Raw genomic sequence first — 18277 nt, 5'->3', positions numbered from 1 at the left:
GTACAAAAGAAGAATGTGCCAGGGAGCACGACGCGGGCAGCCACACAAATCAGCCCCGCCAGGTGCTGGCTGAGTCCGTGTGTCCAGGCGGCTTTGCCCTTTCCTGTGGTCACCCCATCCCCTGTCTGCTTCCTTCCCCACTCAGCCCCCACGTGAGCTCCCCATCTTCTCTCCAGCTCCAAGTCGCCCACCTGCAACTTCTCCTAAGGAGCGGGGCCCGAAACCTAACAACTGGTCAAGAAGAAGAGCCAGACGCGGGCTGCGCCCCACATGCTGCGTCCATGTTCACCCCAGGCCTGGATCCTCTTCCCTGGGGGTCGTCGTGGTGGACAGTGGGCACCGTGTCTTCTCAGTGGAAGCACCTGGAATGCTGCATTACACAGGAAGATCCGAGACACACCTGACCCACATGGACGTGGCAGGGTTGGGTGCCCATCCCTCCTGAGGGCAGTCAGAGAGGCGCCCAGCATCACAGTGTGGGCGGGAGGGGTGGCCGGCGAAGGATGCGGTGTGCAATCTGGCGCCCCAGACTGGCCCACTGCAGGTGGTCCCATGGCCTTGCCACGTCTGGGGAGCCGAGAGGTGGGGGTGGCAGCAGGCATGGGAGACACCCCTCTCCCGGTACAGTGATGCCCAGGATGGTGGGTGCTCCCTCTGGCCCCATCTCTGCATCTCACTGGTGGGCTCTGGGCCCTGGGCCGGCAGGGTTGGGTCCAGGGCTACCTCTGTCCTGCCGGTGTCCCACCTGCACGGGTGGAAGATTTGTCAAAAGAGATCTCCTAGAATGTGGGGTGATGGCTATTCTTAGAGGCACTGGGGGCACTTAGGGAATCCCTACCCCCAAGTGTGAGCTGGGGTGTGGGCCCAGGGCACCCCATCCATGGGCTGGGCAGCCCGGCCAGCTCTGCTGGCTCCAGGTGTGTCCAGGGGGCTCAGGCCGAGTGATGGTCAGGGCCGATCCATAGGATAAACGCACTGACATGGGGTTTCTCAGTGCCCCTGATGACACAGGACCAGGCAAATCCCCTTCTCTCCACTGTGGGACGTCAGGTAATCGTGGTGCTGTGGGAGAGGGGCGTCTTCGTTCCGTATGGCTGCTGCGACCAAGTCGCACACAGTGCGGTGCTTAAAACAACAAAAATCGGCCGGGCATGTTGGTTCACACCTGTAATCCCAGCACTTCGGAAGGCTAAGGCGGGCGGATCACGAGGTCAGGAGATCAAGACCATCCTGGCCAACATGGTGAAACCCGTCTCTATTAAGAATACAAAAATTAGTCGAGCTTGGTGATGCACTCCTGTAATCCCACCTGCTCGGGAGGCTGAGGCAGGAGAATTGCTTGAACCCGGGAGGCGGAGGTTGCAGTGAGCCGAGATCACGCCACTGCACTCCAGCCTGGTGACAGAGCAAGACTCTGTCTCAAAAAAAAAAAAAAAGAAAAGAAAAATAAATAAATAAATAAAATAAAACAAAATAAAATAAAAAATCCCTTCTTTCAAAGTTCTGGAGACCAGAAGTCTGAGGTCGCGGTGTGGGCAGCACTGGTTTCTTTTGGGGGCTCTGAGGGAGGGTCGCTCCTTGCCTCCTCCAGCTCCCGGTGTTGCCGGCTGTCCTTGGGGTTTCTTACAGGCCCGTCACTCCGATCTCCGCCCCATCTTCACATGGCATTCTCCTCTGTGTGCCTTTCACCTTCTCTAAGGCCACCTGTCACTGGGTTTAGGGCCCACCCAGAGAGTCCAGGATGGTCTCAGGTTGAGATTCTTACCTCTCTTTCATCTGCAACAACCGTTTTTCCAAAAACAGTCATATTCACACATTCCAGACATGCTTCAAGGGGACCACCATTTGACCCACTGTGGGTGGGTAGGAACCGTGTCTGAGGTCCCAGAGCAGGCTCTGGGGGCACCTTTTCCTTACTCGAGGGCCTCTCTTTATGGCAAATTAGGTCCTAATCACAACAAAGGTGCCACGTTGCCCAGTCCACACTTGCCCATGGCTTTGGTGGGGTCCTGTGGCTGTGGCAGGGGGGACCCTTGTCTCACCAGATGGAACAGCCTGGCCTAGATTGCTCTGATGTGAGAAAGCAGATCTGGTCAGTCCACAGAGTGTGGCGTTCCACACCCTTGACTCACAGATGTCACCAGGAGGAAGGATGGCAGGGATGCCCCTCTAAGCACCACCTGCCCATAGTGTATGGTCTCCAGAGAAGATGTGCAGATGGTCAGCCAGCAATGAAGGGTGCCCAGCGTCATCAGCCATTGGGAAAATGAGAGTCAAAACCACAGTGAGCGGCCACTTCACAGCCACCAGGGTGGTTAGAACTCAAAAGTCAGATAATAACAAGTGTTGGCGAAGACATAGGGAAATCAGAGCCCTGCCACACCAACTGCTGCTCTATGATTGTTGAATGGTGCAGCCTCTTTGGAAAGTAGCCTGGCAGTTGCTCAAAAAGTTAAACACAGAAGTGCCATATGGCCCAAGAATTTCACTTCTAGATATATACCCAGAGAGCTGAAAACATATGTCCCCACAAAAACTTGCTTATAGCAGCACTATTCATAGTAGCCAAAAGGTGGGAGCAGTGCAAGTGTTCATCGACAGATGCCTGGATAAACAAAATGTGGTCTGTCCATCCACACAGTGGCACACAGGAAGCACCGATTTATGCTGTAATGTGGATGAACCTTGAAAACACTGCTCTGTGAAAGTAACAGACACAAAATGCCCCATTTTGTATGATTCTATGCACAGGAAATGTCCAGACATGCAAATCCAGAGATAAAGTCGATGAAGGGGTAGGGGGATGACTGCTAACAGGTGTGGTTTCTTCCGGAGGTGATGAAAATGTTCTGAAACTAGATCATGTGATGGTTGCACAGCTCTGAGAATACCCTAAAAACTGCTGAATCGCATACTGTAAAGGCAGGGTCTCACGCTGTCACCCAGGCTGGAGTGCAGTGGTATGATCTCAGCTCACTCTAACTTCCACCTCCCGGGCTCAAGCGATCTTCCCACTTCAGCCTCCTGAGTAGCCGGGACTACAGGTGCAGAGCACCACACCTGGCTAATCTTTTGTGTGTAGATACAGTGTTTTTGTTTTTTGTTTTTTGTTTTTTTTTGTAGAGATGGGGTGTTGCTTTGTTGCCCAGGCTGGCCTTGAACTCCTGGCCTCAAGTGATCCTCCCACCTCAGCCTCCCAAAGCACCAAAGTGCCATCGTGCCTGGCCTTTGAATTGCACATTTTGGTAGAATTTTATGGCATGTGAGTCCCATCTCAATAAAACAGTTTCAGAAAGCAATGATTGCTCTCTTTTGGGCAGCAGAGCCTGGGCTTGTCTCTGCTGGCTGGAGCCACCTGGACACAGACCTGCCGCGACTGGCACGCACCAAGTCGCCCTGGGTAAGGGGAGGGCACCTGGCATGTTGGGTCAGAGTCAGGGGCTCCGTGATTAGAGGAGCAACTACCCTGGGTGTCTTAAGTCCGTTAGGTCCTTCAAGGGGAGCTGGTCCAGGACTGAGCATCAGTCCACCTGCCTGGGCTGGTGAGGCCTCCTTGAGTATGGCTTCCAGTGTGCCCAGGAATGTGGGATACCCATGGCCCCCCAGGCCTGAGCCAGCAAAGCAAAGGCCAGAGCATCCTGGGCCGGCTGTTGCGGCCCCACTGCCCACTGTGGGGTTCTCTTGGCCCACAACCTTGGACCCCTGTCTGGGTGTTTGAATTGCTCCTCTGATTAAAGGAACAAGCCCAGTTATTGTGAGCTCTTAGCAAATCACCTCAAATCATTTTTGAAGGAGAGAAATAATTCATAAATAAGCAGCTTAAGTTTCCATTTTCCACAAGCAAATTTCCATGCATCCTAGGAGTTGACCGGACTGCGTTCCCCCATCCCCACCACCCTTTCAGAGTTTCTTGAGCTGCCCTCAGCCAGGCAGAGCCTGAGGCTCAGCCCCTGCAACAGGGGGCTTGAGCGGGGGACACCCTGGGGGCACCCTGCTAGCACAGTGGGAATGGAATTGATTGTCTTCCTAGCAAGTTTGCTATTTAATAGTTTTAAAATTAAAATGCATTTTAAAGAATCTTTAAACCTGTGGAGTTCAAAATGAGATCTCTGGCAGTTTAAATGCCCAGCTGTCAGATACAGGCTGATTCCATTTGGTCACGCAGCACCCTTCCCTCCGGAGCGCTCTCACCACCCATTCTCCTCCTCGGCAGCGACAGAGGGGCTGTGCAGTTCGTTCGTTTCTTTATGATCCCACTGCAGCTACCGTAGTTAAATTTTCTGCAGTCGGTGTTCTTGGCACATCATTTGTATAGGCAGTACTTGACAGAATTTGATTTGAAAATTCATTTTCCCTTTGAAAACGCTTTGCTAGATTTGCAATTATCTCCCAGCTTTGCGTCTGGCTTGGCTTGCAGAACAAATGCCATGGTCAAGGCCAGCGTTATCACCTGGGGTTTGCGTGGCGCTGTGCCCAGCTGTTTCTCCTGTAAGGAGGATGTCTTTGCATGATAGGGGATGCCTCATCCTCAGGGGTCCAACCCAGCCTCTTCCTAGAGCCAGGGTCCGGCTTCTGGGGAGCATCTCCTTCTGTGGGTGGGAGGGGGTCTGTTTCCACATCAGAGACTACACTGAGGTGATAAAGGGGCCCTTTGCCATGCCCCAAGGGGCAGAGGCCTCTAGCTGCATGGGACTGTACCGTCTGCCATTGGAGGGTTTTCTCTGGGGCCACTGAACACTCCACTGAGCTGAGTAGACGATGGCTGTGGGGAAGGCTGCCAGCTCTTCCACCCGTCACCTGCCCCTCCGAGCTGGCTGTGGCTTCTGCTGCAAGTGAGAGCAACTTGGCCGGGAGACGGGTGCTGCTTGGTGAGACAGCAGGTGCAGGGAACTGATTTGTTGGGGTGTCTGAACCAGTCCCCCAATCTAAAGCTTCCCAGGGCACTGATTTACCAGACCATCTGGGAAACTGCAGAGGCCTGGGCTTGCCTCTGAGGGAGGCCCACGTGCAGCTTTGCATAAGCAGGTTCTTATGAAACATGAGCACTGGTAACAGCTGTAAAAGCATTTTAAATAAAAATTTAGTGAGGTTAAAAATTCCATCTCAGAATGTACACGTGAATGTTTTTGGTGCGTGTAGAGTTCACGCCTATGTTTTTTGCTGGAATAACTGGGTGCTGTAATTCTGTGTTGCACTGCCCCCCGAAGTGTCTTTGAGAGGTGGCCTCCTGGGGACATCCACATTCAGCCTCAGGGTCCTTCCTTCACTGGCTGCGCTGGGGGAGCCGTGCTGGGCCACCTGAGTTCACAGTGAGGCCGGCTGGATCTTGCCCTGGCTTCCTACGAGCAGGTCACATGGGTCAGCCTTCACCTTGCCCTTAGGGGGCAGGGGCCGTTCTCTGCCACCTCCACCCCTCCTGTAGGTAGAGGGGAGCCCCCAGTCCCCAGTGTCTGAACCTCAGGGCCTGGAAAACAAACATGCGTGCTTGTGTGCTCCCTTTTCCTTCAGAATTTATTCTGCACGTGGTCCAGTTGGGGCCTTCTGGTATCAGGGGTGACTCTCAGAGCTTGAAAACCCAGAGTCCAGCTGAGGGCGAGCTGGAGGGCCTGGGAGACGTCCTCCCGGTGTAGCCCAGCTCCAGGCACAGAACCAAGGCCCAGCCAGTGCTGGCCGTCTTCCAGCATGAGTGGGGTGAGCTGTTCCACCCAGGCCGGAGCGGGAGCCTTTGTCCCCAGGTTGGGCCAGGGCTCAGGGCTCCCACCAAAAGGTGGGAGATTTGGGAGTGGACCTGAAGAAGGGACAGGAGAGAGTCTGTGGGCCAGGGAGGCAGCAGGCAGGGCAGGGGGCATTTCTGCAGGTGGGAAGGTGGGCCTGGGTGACTGGCCCAGACCCTCGGGAGGCTGGCGTTGTTGTTACCCTTATTACCCTGCGTGCACTGAGAGGCCCCTGCTGCGTGCAGGTAGTTGGGGGGGACACGCCCTTTGTGAGTGCACGTGCGGGCCCAGAGGCAGCGCTCCAGGCTCGAGTGACAGGCGCCCCGCGGCCCCTCCTCACGCCCTTGTCCCCTGCTGTCCCGGTTGCTGCCTGCGGCCTCCGCGCACTGCGCTCTCGAACCCCGCGTGGCCCACCAGGGGAGATGTGGAGACCCTGACCCCTGCCGCCCGCGCCTCCCCTGCCCCCTCCCCCTCATTCAGGGACACCCGGCCCCTTTCTCCCAACGCTGCCCGCTGCCCACTGCCTGCGGGGTGGCCCAGCTCCACTGCTCGCCCTTCAGCCTGGACCCCCCGCCCCGGCCACCTCCCTCCCCCACTTCCGCGTGCGGGGCCTGACGCCTAGGGAGTGACCCCCGTGTGCGCCCGGGACACCCCGGCTCTGTGGCTGCGCCGCCCCCGCCCCCACTGTCCCTCCGCGCCGCCTCTTCCGGGGTCCACGGTACTCTCCCGACTTTGCCGCGGCGATGTGGGGGTTTTATCGCGGTATCGCGGAACACAGCCCTTGCCATTCCCAGTCACCCGCTCGGAGGCCGTGGGCGCCTTGACGAGGGCGCGGCGGGGGGAATGCAGAACGTTATCCTCATCTCCTGCGTCCACCACTGTCACTCCTGACGGCGAGACGCGAGGTGCTAAGGGCTTGTCCAGGCTAAGCGGGTTCTCTTCGTCCTTAAGCCCCCTTTGCAGATGCTAATCAGAGGGGACAGGCGGCCAAGAACCTGGAGCCCGCCGGGGCGTCTGTGCCCAGTGCCGACCCTCTAAATTCCCTTCCCACGTGGCTCCTGTCGCGTCTGGGCTGTGGAGGATTCCTCTGAACAGGCACAGCCACCCTCTGGGTAAAGTACTTATTGATGTGAATTGAACGTAAAGCTGCCAGCCTTTCCTGGCAGTTTGCTTTGAAGGACTTGGAGAGGTGGGGGGCTGTGCCCTTGGGGCAGGCAGGGCGTTCAGTGGCCTGGCTGGCCCCACAACACCCAGGACGCACAGCCTGTGGTTCCGGGTCAGGCTGGAGGACTGTGTGGGGCTGGCTGTCCACCCACAGGCACCTGCAGGGGGTAGGTGGGACTGGGGGCTCAGCACCGAGCCCTGGTCTGCAGCCAGGCCGGGTGGGCAGGGTTGATGTGCAGGCTGTCCCAGGTGGGCACGGCTTGGACGTCCCAGGCAACACCTTCCCAGCTGGCGTCAGGCACCCTATGCCCCACTGGGCCAGAAGGCCACAGTGAGCCTGGAGCTGTGACCTGAGGCCTGGGGAGGGCTTCCCTTCACAGGGCACAGCGCCTGCCCTGGGGCTGTGGCACCAACATCGGTGGTGGCTTTGTGCTGTTTTCACCCTTATTACCTAGCAGGAGCAAGCAGGGAAACCGGGTCACAGGATAAGTCTTCCACCGTCAGGCAGGGTGAGTGGCTTTGAAATGCAGGCCTCGTTGCTTATTGGAAGTGGGATCTTGGGTGGATTTGTGAACCTCTCTGAGCCTTGGTTCTTCCCTCTGTAAATTGGGGAACAGCCCCTTACCTCCTCTGGGGTGGTGGGGATTTCAAAGCAGATTTGCTAATTACCAGTCCCAAGAGAAGACTCCTACTTCGTGGAGAACAGCAAAGATCGTCATAGCCAAATACCAGGAACTTCTGCCTGTGGGCACTGCATCCTGGGCTACTGTTTAGTCCTCCATGCACTGGTGACCTACATGCTCACATACAAGTTACGCAACGCAGGTTGATTACTTACAGATAGGAAGCAAGGGACAGAGCCAGTCCCCAGTGTCTGGAAGGCTGCCCAGGGCAGATGGATTGCTGACTGCACATGCTTCTCTTTGCACCAGGGCTAAAGGGCCCTGCAAGCAGCCGCCCAGGTTAGAGCCCTCAGGGGCCGCGTGACCCCCAGGGCAAAGCTTTGAAGGACACCCTGCTTCCAGGGAGAAAGAAGCAAAGCCCAGGCGGTTCCTCCCTAACTCAAGCTGTTACAGTCCCTGGGAGGGTCAAGGACAAGTTCCAGGCTGTTCTGGGCAGTCCCTCCCTATCTCTGGATGCCGCGTCCTCAGCACGTTCTACCAGCAAGCAAGAAAGCTGGGAGTGCTGGGTTGATCCCAGGCCCCCTGGAGAACATTCCTGCAGGGATTATCTGAGCTATGCCACTCCCACAGGTGACCTGAGCTGGGTGACATATATGCCACTCTCACAGGTGACCGGTCAACGGTCATATGAGGGATTAAACTGTGTCCAGCCCCCACCCACCAAGCCCTAGAACTGCCAGGGTCTTCTGAGTCTCGGAGGAAGCAGCCAGCAGTCTCAGCAGTTCCCTGGTCAGGCTGTGCTGGGGACACTCACCATGTAATGGGGTTGAGGGGACCACGGGGATGGTGATGAGCCCAGGGCTTGGTGCCACGTGTGGGCCCGAAGGCCACAGGGAGGGCCAGTACCGAGTCCTGAGAGACAGCAGGGGTGGGTGGGGTCCGCAGGAGGCCAAGGCAGGAAGTGAGCAGGACCGTCCCATCCTCACTCCCTGCCAGGCCTCCTGCTGACCCAGCGTGCCCACTGCAGCTCCCTGACCCCAGAGGAGGGCAGAGAAGGGGGACAGATGGATGGGGAGGGAGACAGTAGCGACAATAGTAACATTGGGGTGGGTGTGGCAGCACGGCTATGCCTGGGACCACAGGAGTGTGTGCCTGTCTGGGGCCCCAGATCTGCTGCCGGTGGCTGGTGGTGCTGCCAGGTCAGTGGGGCCCCAGCCTGGCAGCCCCTGGGGTGTCTGCTGTGGATGAGGCCTGCCTTGGGGACATGGGTCATGGCTGCCCATGGACGTCTGGCCTCAGTGCGGACAGGAGGGGTTGGGCATCTGCAGGAGGGGCTGGGCCTGTGATTGGCAGCAGTGAACAATTCTAGCCCCAGTGATGGAGGGGTGGAGGGGCTTGCTCGGCCATTAGTTGGTCATGGTGAGGGCTGAGGAACAGCTGCTGTGGGGGTCACAGCTGTGGGGCCGCATTTGTGTGTCCCAGGCAGAGGCTCTTCCCTGGCTTCTTTGCGATGCTCTTGGATTCCTGGTGCTGGAGCGAGAAGTCCCAGGCTTTAATGGAAGGCTGGCCCTGGAGAGGCCCAGGCGGCGCGTCAGACACCTGGTCCTCACCCCTGCATGCTCCAGCCTCTGTCCAGCTGCAGTCTGCATGTGACCACTGTCTCCTGGAGATCTGCTGATATCTAGGAGGCAAACACACCCGGGTCTCCACAACTGAGTGTGGGGGCTGTAGGGGTAGGGAGCTGGCTGCCTGGGGTGGTCTGTCTTGGGAACTGGAGCTTAGAGCCCAGCTTATGTCCTGGGTTCAGCTGTGTGGGGAGGGAGGCAGTAGGAGCTGGACTGGGTTTCTGTCCCTTGCTGGGGCCCATGGGGCGGGGCTGGTCCTCTCTGGCCTGGCTGTGCTGCCTGTCCTCCCATCTGTCCCGCCACCTGCCTGCTCCCATCCTCCCTGCCGCAGCTCGGCCAAGACTGTGATGCTGCTGCCCTGGAGTGACAAGGTGTCTCTTTAAGGTCCCCACCTGCAGGATTTATGTCATATTTGGCAAACAAGAGTGTGAAAGGGATCCAGTCCTGGGCCCTTACCCCCTTACCGCACATAGATGCCAGAGAGTCCTAGTGACACCTGGGCTGAGATCTGGCGCCTTGGCATCCAGCGATGTGGTCTTGGCCATGAGTTACCTTCAGGAGCGTCAGTCTCCTTGTCTGGGTGGAAGGCGTGGTGTGATGGGCTGTGCTTCCGTGCCCTGTGCAGGGCTTGGAGCCCCAGCCCTCCTGGGCCTCAAGGTGGCTGGGGCCTGCCCCAGTGGGTGGTGTAGTGCGTGTAAACTCTGAGCCTGGTGGCCAGCCCTCGTAACTGCTGGGAAACACTGCAGGGTCATCACACGTGGGTCAGACGGGCTGAGCTCACACGTGCGCACCGTGTCTCTCACCCTGCACGTGCCTCCAACCCGCACCTCCCACCTGCAGCCACAGCTCACATTAGGGACCGGGGCTCGAATGAATTAACAGTTTAATCAGCTTTACAAAATTAGCCCTGAATCAGTCCATCCTTGTATTTTTGAACTGAGAGCTGCTTTGTTCGTGCATATTTTCTCCTGCTTTTTTTGAGGATGTCCGTTCAGCAGTCATCTGACCTCGTGAACAAAATGCCTTCTTTACGGGTTTGGCTCCTTTTAACAGTGAACATTTTCACTGCTATGAATTTATCTTTGAGAAAATATGGATGTAGTGTGATTTTAAAAGAGCTTCCTACTAGGTTCTAATTTATTCTTTTACAATTTTTATTTCAAAAATTTTAACAAGTGAGTACTTCCTATTTATATCAATTGATTCCCTTTAGTGTGGACATTGTATTTAAGGACATTTAAAAACTGAATTTAAAATGAAATTGTAAAATGTCGTTGAATAAAGCTGGTGGATTCAAATCAAAGGGAGATGCTTTGTCAGTGATGGAACATTAACACCCCCCTCCCCATTTATCTGTCTGGCCCGCAGGCTCACTTGAGGGTGAGCCCCGTCGTGCTGGACAGATTTAACACTAAGTGATGAGTAGGTTGAGAGTATAATTGTTTGCTTTATACTCTGCATACTTAGAAATGGAAATTTAGTACCCCAAATTTTCTTCTGGATTCTGTTAATCAGGACAGACTGAATTTTGTAAGCTGTGTTCATTCATTTCCTGGGACCCCTGCCTGAAGGTGTCTGCTCACAGTGAGGGGTCTGGGTGGGATGACTGACACAATGATTAAAGACCCCTCCTGCTCCCGCCCCAGGCACTGCTGGGACCATGTGGGAAACTTGGCCTCTTCCTCTGAAATACTGGTCCTGAATGGCCGGGATGCTAGCTCAGGGGCTAACTCAGCTTTTCAAATAGCACGGGGTTTCTGTGTGTGCGTGCGTGCCTGTGTGTGTGTGTGTGTGTGTGTGTGATTACAGCTCTCTTTTTGCAGATGGTCAACACCTTTGTAGGTCTGGTTTTAAGGTCTTTAATTTACTGAAATCAAGGTACAGCGGCAGGGTATTTGCTTGTGGGCACTGATGCCAAGTCAGCAGTGTGACTGTGGTGCCCGTCATGGCATGGCGTGGGGCGGGGTGTGGTGAGTGTTGTTCCTCGTGGTCGTGGAGACACTCGGAGCTTCCCTGTCCTCGGGGGCGATGGCTTTGGACACGCTGTTCAGGATGCCCCTTTCCCACGCGCAGGCAATGATACCGTCAGAGCCCACGGCCCCTAGACATCATGGAGGCCTCCTCAAATCACAGAGAACCACAAATGGCCTCGCAGGTTGTTGTAGACGCCGTGCGCTTGTCCGGGGTGGGTAAAGGCTCCGAGGCTCAGGTCCAGGGCCTGAGGGGGCTGTCCTTCCGGGTGGATGGGGGTCCCCAGGGTCTTTCAGGGAAGCTTGAGCCCACCCCAAGAGCAGCTTCCTCAGAGTTGTACAGGCCCACAGATTTGAGGTTTTACCTTGGAGGAGGGTTACCTGGCAGAGTTTGCTAAGTGGATGTCAGGGCTCCCAGGCCCTCCTGCGTGGCACTGCAGCATGGAGGGGTCTGGCCAAGGGTTGGCTCCCCAGCCTGCTTCTGGGCCTTCCACACAGGTCAGGCGGCCACAACAAAGGACTCCAGACTCGGTAGCCGGAACGGTAGGAATGTATTTTCTCTCAGTCCTGGAGGCCAAAAGTCCCAGACTACTGCATGGCAGGGCTGGGTCCCTCTGAGGCTGGGTCTCTCCTTGGCTTGCAGACACCGCCTTTGGCCATTGTCCCCACAAAGTCGGCCCTCTACCTGCCTGTGTCCATATTTCCTCTTCTTATAAGGACACCAGGTATATTGGATTAGGACTCGCCCTGATGACCTCATTTAACCTTAATGACCTCTTTAAATATCCTATCTCTGGGCTGGGCTAGATGGCTTATGCCTGTAATCCCAGTACTTTAGGAGGCTGAGGCAGATGAATCGCTTGAGCCCAGGAGTTCCAGACCAGCCCGGGCAACATGGCAAGACCCCGTCTCTACAAAAAATACAAAAATTGGCTGGCCTTGGCTGGGCACGGTGGCTCACCCCTGTAATCCCAGAACTTTGGGAGGCTGAGTCAGGCAGATCATGAAGTCAGGAGATCGAGACCATCCTGGCTGACACGATGAAACCCCATCTCTACTAAAAATACAAAAAAAAAAAAAAATTAGCCGGGCCTGGTGGTGGGCACCTGTAGTCCCAGCTACTTGGGAGGCTGAGGCAGGAGGATGGTGTGAACCCGGGAGGCGTAGCTTGCAGTGAGCTGAGATTGCACCACTGCACTCCAGCCTGGGCGACAGAGCGAGACTCTGTCTCAAAAAAAAAAAAAAAAAAAAAGAAAAAATTGGCTGGCCATAGTGGCACCCACCTGTCTTCCTAGCTACTCAGGAGGCTGAGGTGGGAGGATCACTTGAACCCAGGAGGCGGAGGTTGCAGTGAGCTGTGATCACACCACTGCACTCTAGCCTGGGGGATAGAGCAAGACCCTGTCTCAAAAAAAAAGTAGGGGAGATACTGTTTCCAAACACAGTCACATTCTGACATTCTGAGTCCTGGGGGTTAGGACTTCAATGTTTGAATTTGGGGGGCGTGGTCACAGTTTAGCCCATGATAAGGTCACACAGCAAATCTGCCTCATCCAACCCCACCAGGCCCACCCCACCAGTGAGCAGGCCTGGCAGGGCAGTCTGTGCTCAGTAACACCTCAGCTCCATGGGAGACCATTCAGAGGCTTCAGCTGCCCCAAGAGGAAGGCAGGGAGCCCTGAGGCACACAGGCTGCCTTCTGCAGGTGGGAGTCGGCTTCCCTGCAGGGCACCAAGCATCCCCGCTAACTGGAGGCAGGGCCAGGAGGGGTCAAGTATCAGGCCCGTCCCTGAAGGGTTCCCTACCTCCCATGCCTTTTATTTTGGTGATGAGTGCCCGTTTCTAGCATTTACCCTGCCAAGTAGACAGGCATGTCACCCCTGTGGGAGCTCATCTTGACACTTGCTGCACTGGTCTCACATGCACACACGCATGCACATCCATGCCTGCACATATTCACATGCACACAGATACATGGACACACATGCATGTACACACTTATGCACAATGCACAGATTCACACGCACACAGCCATGGACAGGTGCATGTGTGTATATGTACATACTTGCACACACACGGCGGTGGTTCTTGGCCTCTCTAGAGCACAGGAGAGGAAGTGTGTGAGTGAGCCGAGGGGACATGCATGTACCCCATTCTTTGCTCAGAGGCTCAGTCCCCTCTTTGGTCCGGGGCTTTGTGTGATGACTGGGGCTTTGTGTGCCAGCACCACGCTGTCATCAGCCTTTCATGCACCTGCGTTGTGGCTGAGCCGTCTCCTCGCTTACCAAGCAGCGAGGGGCCCATGTTGACCTGGCGTTGCTAGGAATTCCTTGCACTAGTGTTGTGAGGTTTTTGGTGCCAGGGCAGAGAATGAATCTGGGTTCCTTTCTGGGGGTCTCTGCGTGGCCCCTGCTCGTGTCCTCTTTCTCAGAGCCGAGATTTAGCTTCCAGGAGGTGTTGTCATCCAGTGCCCTAAATTCAGTACCTGGCCTGTTTGCTGGGCCAGATGGTGTCTCATCAGCGAGCTGCGGTCAGGGCTGCGGGACACATGCAGAGAGGGACTGTGAGGGCTCTGGTCCACCTCAGTCACAGCCAGGTGTCTGCTGTGGGACCATCCACACCAGGCCCCTGCTTCTCCCACCCTCCCATACCTACTGCTCTGAAGGGGAGCTGGCAGGTTTGGGGCCAGAAGGGAGCTGGTGGCTCTGCTGACCTGGACTAATGCCTGAGGTGGGTGTCAGGCCCAGCGGGTCTCATGCAGGCCTTGGGCAGGCTGCGAGCTCAGCCCCACCCCGAAAAGGGGCCATGCTCCCTCCTGGTTCAGGAAGTGGCAGGAAGGCTCCTCTGCCCTCTGGTAGGAAGGTGCTGTTCTTGGCTCTTCCCCTCTTCCTTGGGAGCGAGGAGGGGCATTGGCAGGTCCCGGGCCCAGGTGAGCAAGCTGGTGGCCACCCCAGAAGCTGGGTCAGAATTCTAGGGGAGGGGAAGCAGGCGGTCACCCCATAAGCAAGGTCGGAATTCTGGGGACTGCGCTGGGTGCGGTGGCTCACGCCTGTAATCCCAGCACTTTGGGAGGCCCAGGCGGATGGATCATTTGAGGTCAGGAGCTCGAGACCAGCCCAGGCAACACAGTGAAACCCTGTCTCTACTAAAAGTACAAAAATTAGCTGGATGTGGTGGTGGGATTACACCTGTAATCCCAGCTACTTGGGAGGCTGAGGTGGGATGATTGCTTGAGCCTGGGAGGTGGAGGTTGCAGTGAGCTGAGATCATACCAGCCTGGGCAGCAGAGTGTACTCCAGCCTGGACAGCAGAGTGAGACTCCGTCTCAAAAAAAATGACCTTTGCATCTGAAGCAAAGGTCAAGGGCCCAGTTGCTCATCTGTAAGTTGACAGCTACAAGGCTTCGAAAGTGCAGCACTCCCCGGGGCTCGGGCCTTGGGGAAGGGCCGGGAGGGGCCTTTTGGGCCTCGCTTTCCCCGCCTCCCCTCCTCTCCTTCCACGCAGTAGAGCAGGAACAAGGTTAAGAGTGTCTCCTGCCTCCCAACCCCACTCTTCTTCCCATTTCATCACGGAGGGGTCGCTGGGTGACTGCGACCTTGTGGCTCTCCGGGGTTGCCTGGGCCCATGGAGGGAATGTGTTTACTTCCAGAAAGGTACAAGATGCAGGGACACAGCAGTGGTGCTGAGAGGGTGGGAGCAGATGGCAGCCAGTGCCCACCATCCATCTCTGTGTCTCTGGCATCTGTGAGCACACCAACGGCCGGGGGGGCAGGCACATCAACGGCCGGGGAGGGGGCGGGCACACCAACTGCCGGGGGGGCGGGGTCTGGGTCCGTCTTGCTCTGGGCTGTGTCCCAGGTCCAGATCGGCTCCTAGCAGAGTGGTTGCTCAGGCAGCATCTGCCGGAGAGCGAGTGGGTGCAGAGGCTCCGTCAGCCTCCTGTGAACAGTCCCAGGGAAGGCTTCCCATTGGCTGCCCAGGTCTCAGGTGCATGCAGCCGTCGCTGGAGCCCAGGCAGGGGGGCAGTGGATGGCCTCGTGTGGGTCTGCTCAGCCTCACTGGGGTTTGCTCTCCCCACCCCAGGGGTCTGGGCCAGTGTCTTGAGCTGATCCAGAGAGTGAGGACTGGAGGGCCAGGAAAGAGTCAGGACAAAGTGACCCTGTCCAAGGCCACACAGAGGGGAGGGGCGGCAGGCCAGAGCACATGGAGGAAACGGCCCCGACGGAGATGGGAGTCTGTGGGGAACACGGCCAGCACATTCGAACTGTGTGCGATTTGGTATATTCTCCTCTCCTCTGTCTTTCTCTCTGTGATTATGAATAGTCCTTTTTATAAAAATAGGTTCAGGCCAGGCACAGTGACTCACTTCTATAATCTCCGCAACTTTGGGAGGCCAAGGTGGGAGGATGGCTTCAGGCCAGGAGTTCAAGACCAGGCTGGGCAACACAGGGAGACCCCATCTCTGGAAAAAAATTAAAATTAGCTGAATATAGTGATGTGTGCCTATAGTCTCAGCTACTTGGGAGGCTGAGGCAGGAGGATCTCTTGAGCCCAGGAGGCGGAGGTTGCAGTGAGCCATGCTCATGCCACTGTACTCCAGCTTGGGCAACAGAGTGAGACCCTGTCTCAAAAAATACATATATAGGCTGGGCACAGTGGCTCAGGCCTGTAATCCCAGCACTTTGGAAGGCTGAGGCGGGTGGATCACGAGGTCAGGAGTTTGAGAGCAGCCTGGCCAACATAGTGAAACCCCATTTCTACAGAAAATACAAAAATTGGCCGGGCGTGGTGATGGTTGCCTATAATCCCAGCTATTCGGGAGGCTGAGGCAGGAGAATCGCTTGAACCCAGGAGGCAGAGGTTGCAGTCACCTGAGCTCATGCCACTGCACTCCAGCCTGGGCGACAGAGTGAGACTCTGTCTCAAAAAAAAAAAAAAAAAAAGAATCATTTTATATATATATATATATATATATATATATATATATATTCAAGGACTTCATCACTTTTGTAAGGGGCTTCTTTGAATCCTCGAAACTCTGATCCAGGGGAACAAGCTGTTTGCATCCTGGGGCAGTGGGAACCTCACGTGCCAAGGGACGGTGGCCGTGCTGTGTGCGTAGAGCACCAAGGAGGCCAGGCGGGGTTGGGGCGTGTGGTGGTTGCAGTTGAAGACCAGCTTCTGAGCCCCTGCGTGTTTGGTGGGAGGGGAGCCTCTGAGCATAGGGTTTCCTGCCACAGTGCACTGGTGTGGAAACTGAGATGCTGTGAAGTTTCTAGAGAAGTGGGGGGTGTGTGGCAAATTGTTTCTGAATCATGGGAAATGGTTTATGATGCACTGTCAATCATTCTTCACTTAAGTGTAGTAAATTTTATTGTTATTCTGGGCCACTTCATATTTTGGTTTTGTGAATAAAAAAATATTTCCTGGCCGGGCACAGTGCCTCATGTTTGTAATCCCAGCACTTTGGGAGGCTGAGGCGGGTGGATCACCTGAGGTCAGGAGTTCGAGACTAGCCTGGCCAACATGGCGAAACCCCGTCTCTACTAAAAATACAAAAATTATCCGGGCATGACAGCGGGCACCTATAATCCCAGTTACTGGGGAGGCTGAGACAGTAGAATCGTTTGAACCCAGGAGGCGGAGGTTGCAGTGAGTTGGGATCATGCCATTGCACTCCAGCCTGTGCAACAAGAGTGAAACTCCATCTCAAAAAAAAAAAAAAAAAAAAAAAAAAAATTTCCTGAGAGCTGCTTTTGTCGCCTGGAGCGCCGGGGACCCCACTCTTCCCAGAGCCCCTTTTCTGTGGGCTCTCCACCAGAGGGAGCGTGAGGACCTTGTGTCTGGGGTGCAGCAAAGGATCTGGATTCCCCACAGTCCTGGGGTGAAATGCAGGGGCCCTGGGGACCCTTGAATCAGGGGTTGAGCTGGCAGCCTGAGCCTCAGCTTTAGCTGTTTCCCTCTAGATCCTGGTGTGGAAAGCTGATAAAAGAGCCGGCTGCTGCTCAGGGTGGAAGGTCCCAGGCTGAGCCCACACATGGCCTGGGGACAAGGCAACCAGCCGAGGCATCCCCTCCAGTTCCCCACCCACTCACGGCCCTGGCCCCTCTCTCCTGCAGAGGTCGGATCCGCAGCTGCTTGCCCGGTTCTACTATGCCGACGAGGAGCTGAACCAGGTGGCCGCGGAGCTGGACAGCCTGGATGGGCGGAAGGACCCCCAGCGGTGCACGCTGCTGGTCAGCCAGTTCCGCTCCTGTCAGGTGAGCCACGGGGCAGCAGAAGCTGGCTGGCCCCGCTGGGCATTGGACAGAGTGGCCTGTCCTCAGTAGACCAAGGCTTTGTCACCTGCTGGCCCCCTGTGGTGGCGTTCTCAGGGTCAGGTGCTAGAGAAGCCAGGCCCAGGAAGAGGGACCATCCCGGGCAGGATGCGTGGGGTGGGTAGCCGGGCTGGAAGTGAGAAACCACACGGGACACTTGGGGGAGCAGAGGCTGGGAGAGCGGGGGCAGGGGGTGCGGAGTGAGCAGGCTTCTGAGCCAAGGGGCAGCCAGTGTGGGAGGGGTGGGCCTGCCCAGGTGCTGGTGCACAGCTTGGGTACCATGCAGTGGTCACACTCTGCCGCTGACTAATGGTGCTGCCAGCATCTGCTGCATAATTGAGAGATGGCCCTGGAAGCTGCCGCTAAAAATACCCTGGCCGAGGTTTTCTTCCCAGTACACCAAGCACTCAGAGGCATTTCCAACACAACGGCAGACGGCATGGTGCAAAGTTTTATCAAGTGATGATGAGGGGTTTTCACAAAGTTCCGGAATGTTCTTGGTGTACTCTTCCCACAGGGTCTTGCTGAATCCTTGCAGCCATGGGAGGTGGGGCCTGACACATGCTCCTCCAACAGGGGGGAGTCTATCACTGTGTCACCGTGGTCCTGAGGGTCCCACCCTGTGGGGCTCCTGCAAAGTGGCCAAGCTGGCTGCACCCCAGCCCTGGCTCTGGGCCTGGCCCTGCTGCGGTGGGAACTCAGCAGCATTAGGGCCCTGTGTGTGGCCAGGACAACTTTTCTGGCCGGATCAGGCTCTGGGCTCTTTTTTGGGCTGTTCAGTGGCAGCCTCCACCTTCCATGTGTTCAGATGTTCCAACAGATGTTCTGGCCCCTCCAGGGACAGCCTCTGTGGGTGGGGAGAGT

General features: G+C 56.3%; 1 protein-coding gene across 12 annotated transcripts in view; it reads left to right on the top strand.

The window, feature by feature from the left end:
• Window positions 1-18277, top strand: part of ZFYVE28 (zinc finger FYVE-type containing 28) — a 155430-nt gene that overhangs the window by 47824 nt on the left and 89329 nt on the right. For 9 of the 12 annotated variants that reach the window (XM_016951155.4, XM_016951154.4, XM_016951149.4 and 6 more), the window contains exon 2: window positions 17216-17356. The exons of 1 other annotated variant lie outside the window; for it this stretch is intronic. In XM_016951155.4, the coding sequence (XP_016806644.1) occupies window positions 17216-17356 (141 nt within the window). Of the gene's footprint in view, window positions 1-6497; window positions 6827-17215; window positions 17357-18277 lie in introns of those variants that run through there. 2 more of the 12 variants (XM_016951153.4, XM_063808586.1) reach the window with 1 other exon arrangement.

This window comes from Pan troglodytes, chromosome 3, assembly GCF_028858775.2.
Source record: "Pan troglodytes isolate AG18354 chromosome 3, NHGRI_mPanTro3-v2.0_pri, whole genome shotgun sequence".
Classification (NCBI taxonomy): Eukaryota; Metazoa; Chordata; class Mammalia; order Primates; family Hominidae; genus Pan; species Pan troglodytes.
The sequence above is the reverse complement of the archived record's forward strand: the minus strand, read 5'-3'. Positions and strand labels throughout refer to the sequence as shown.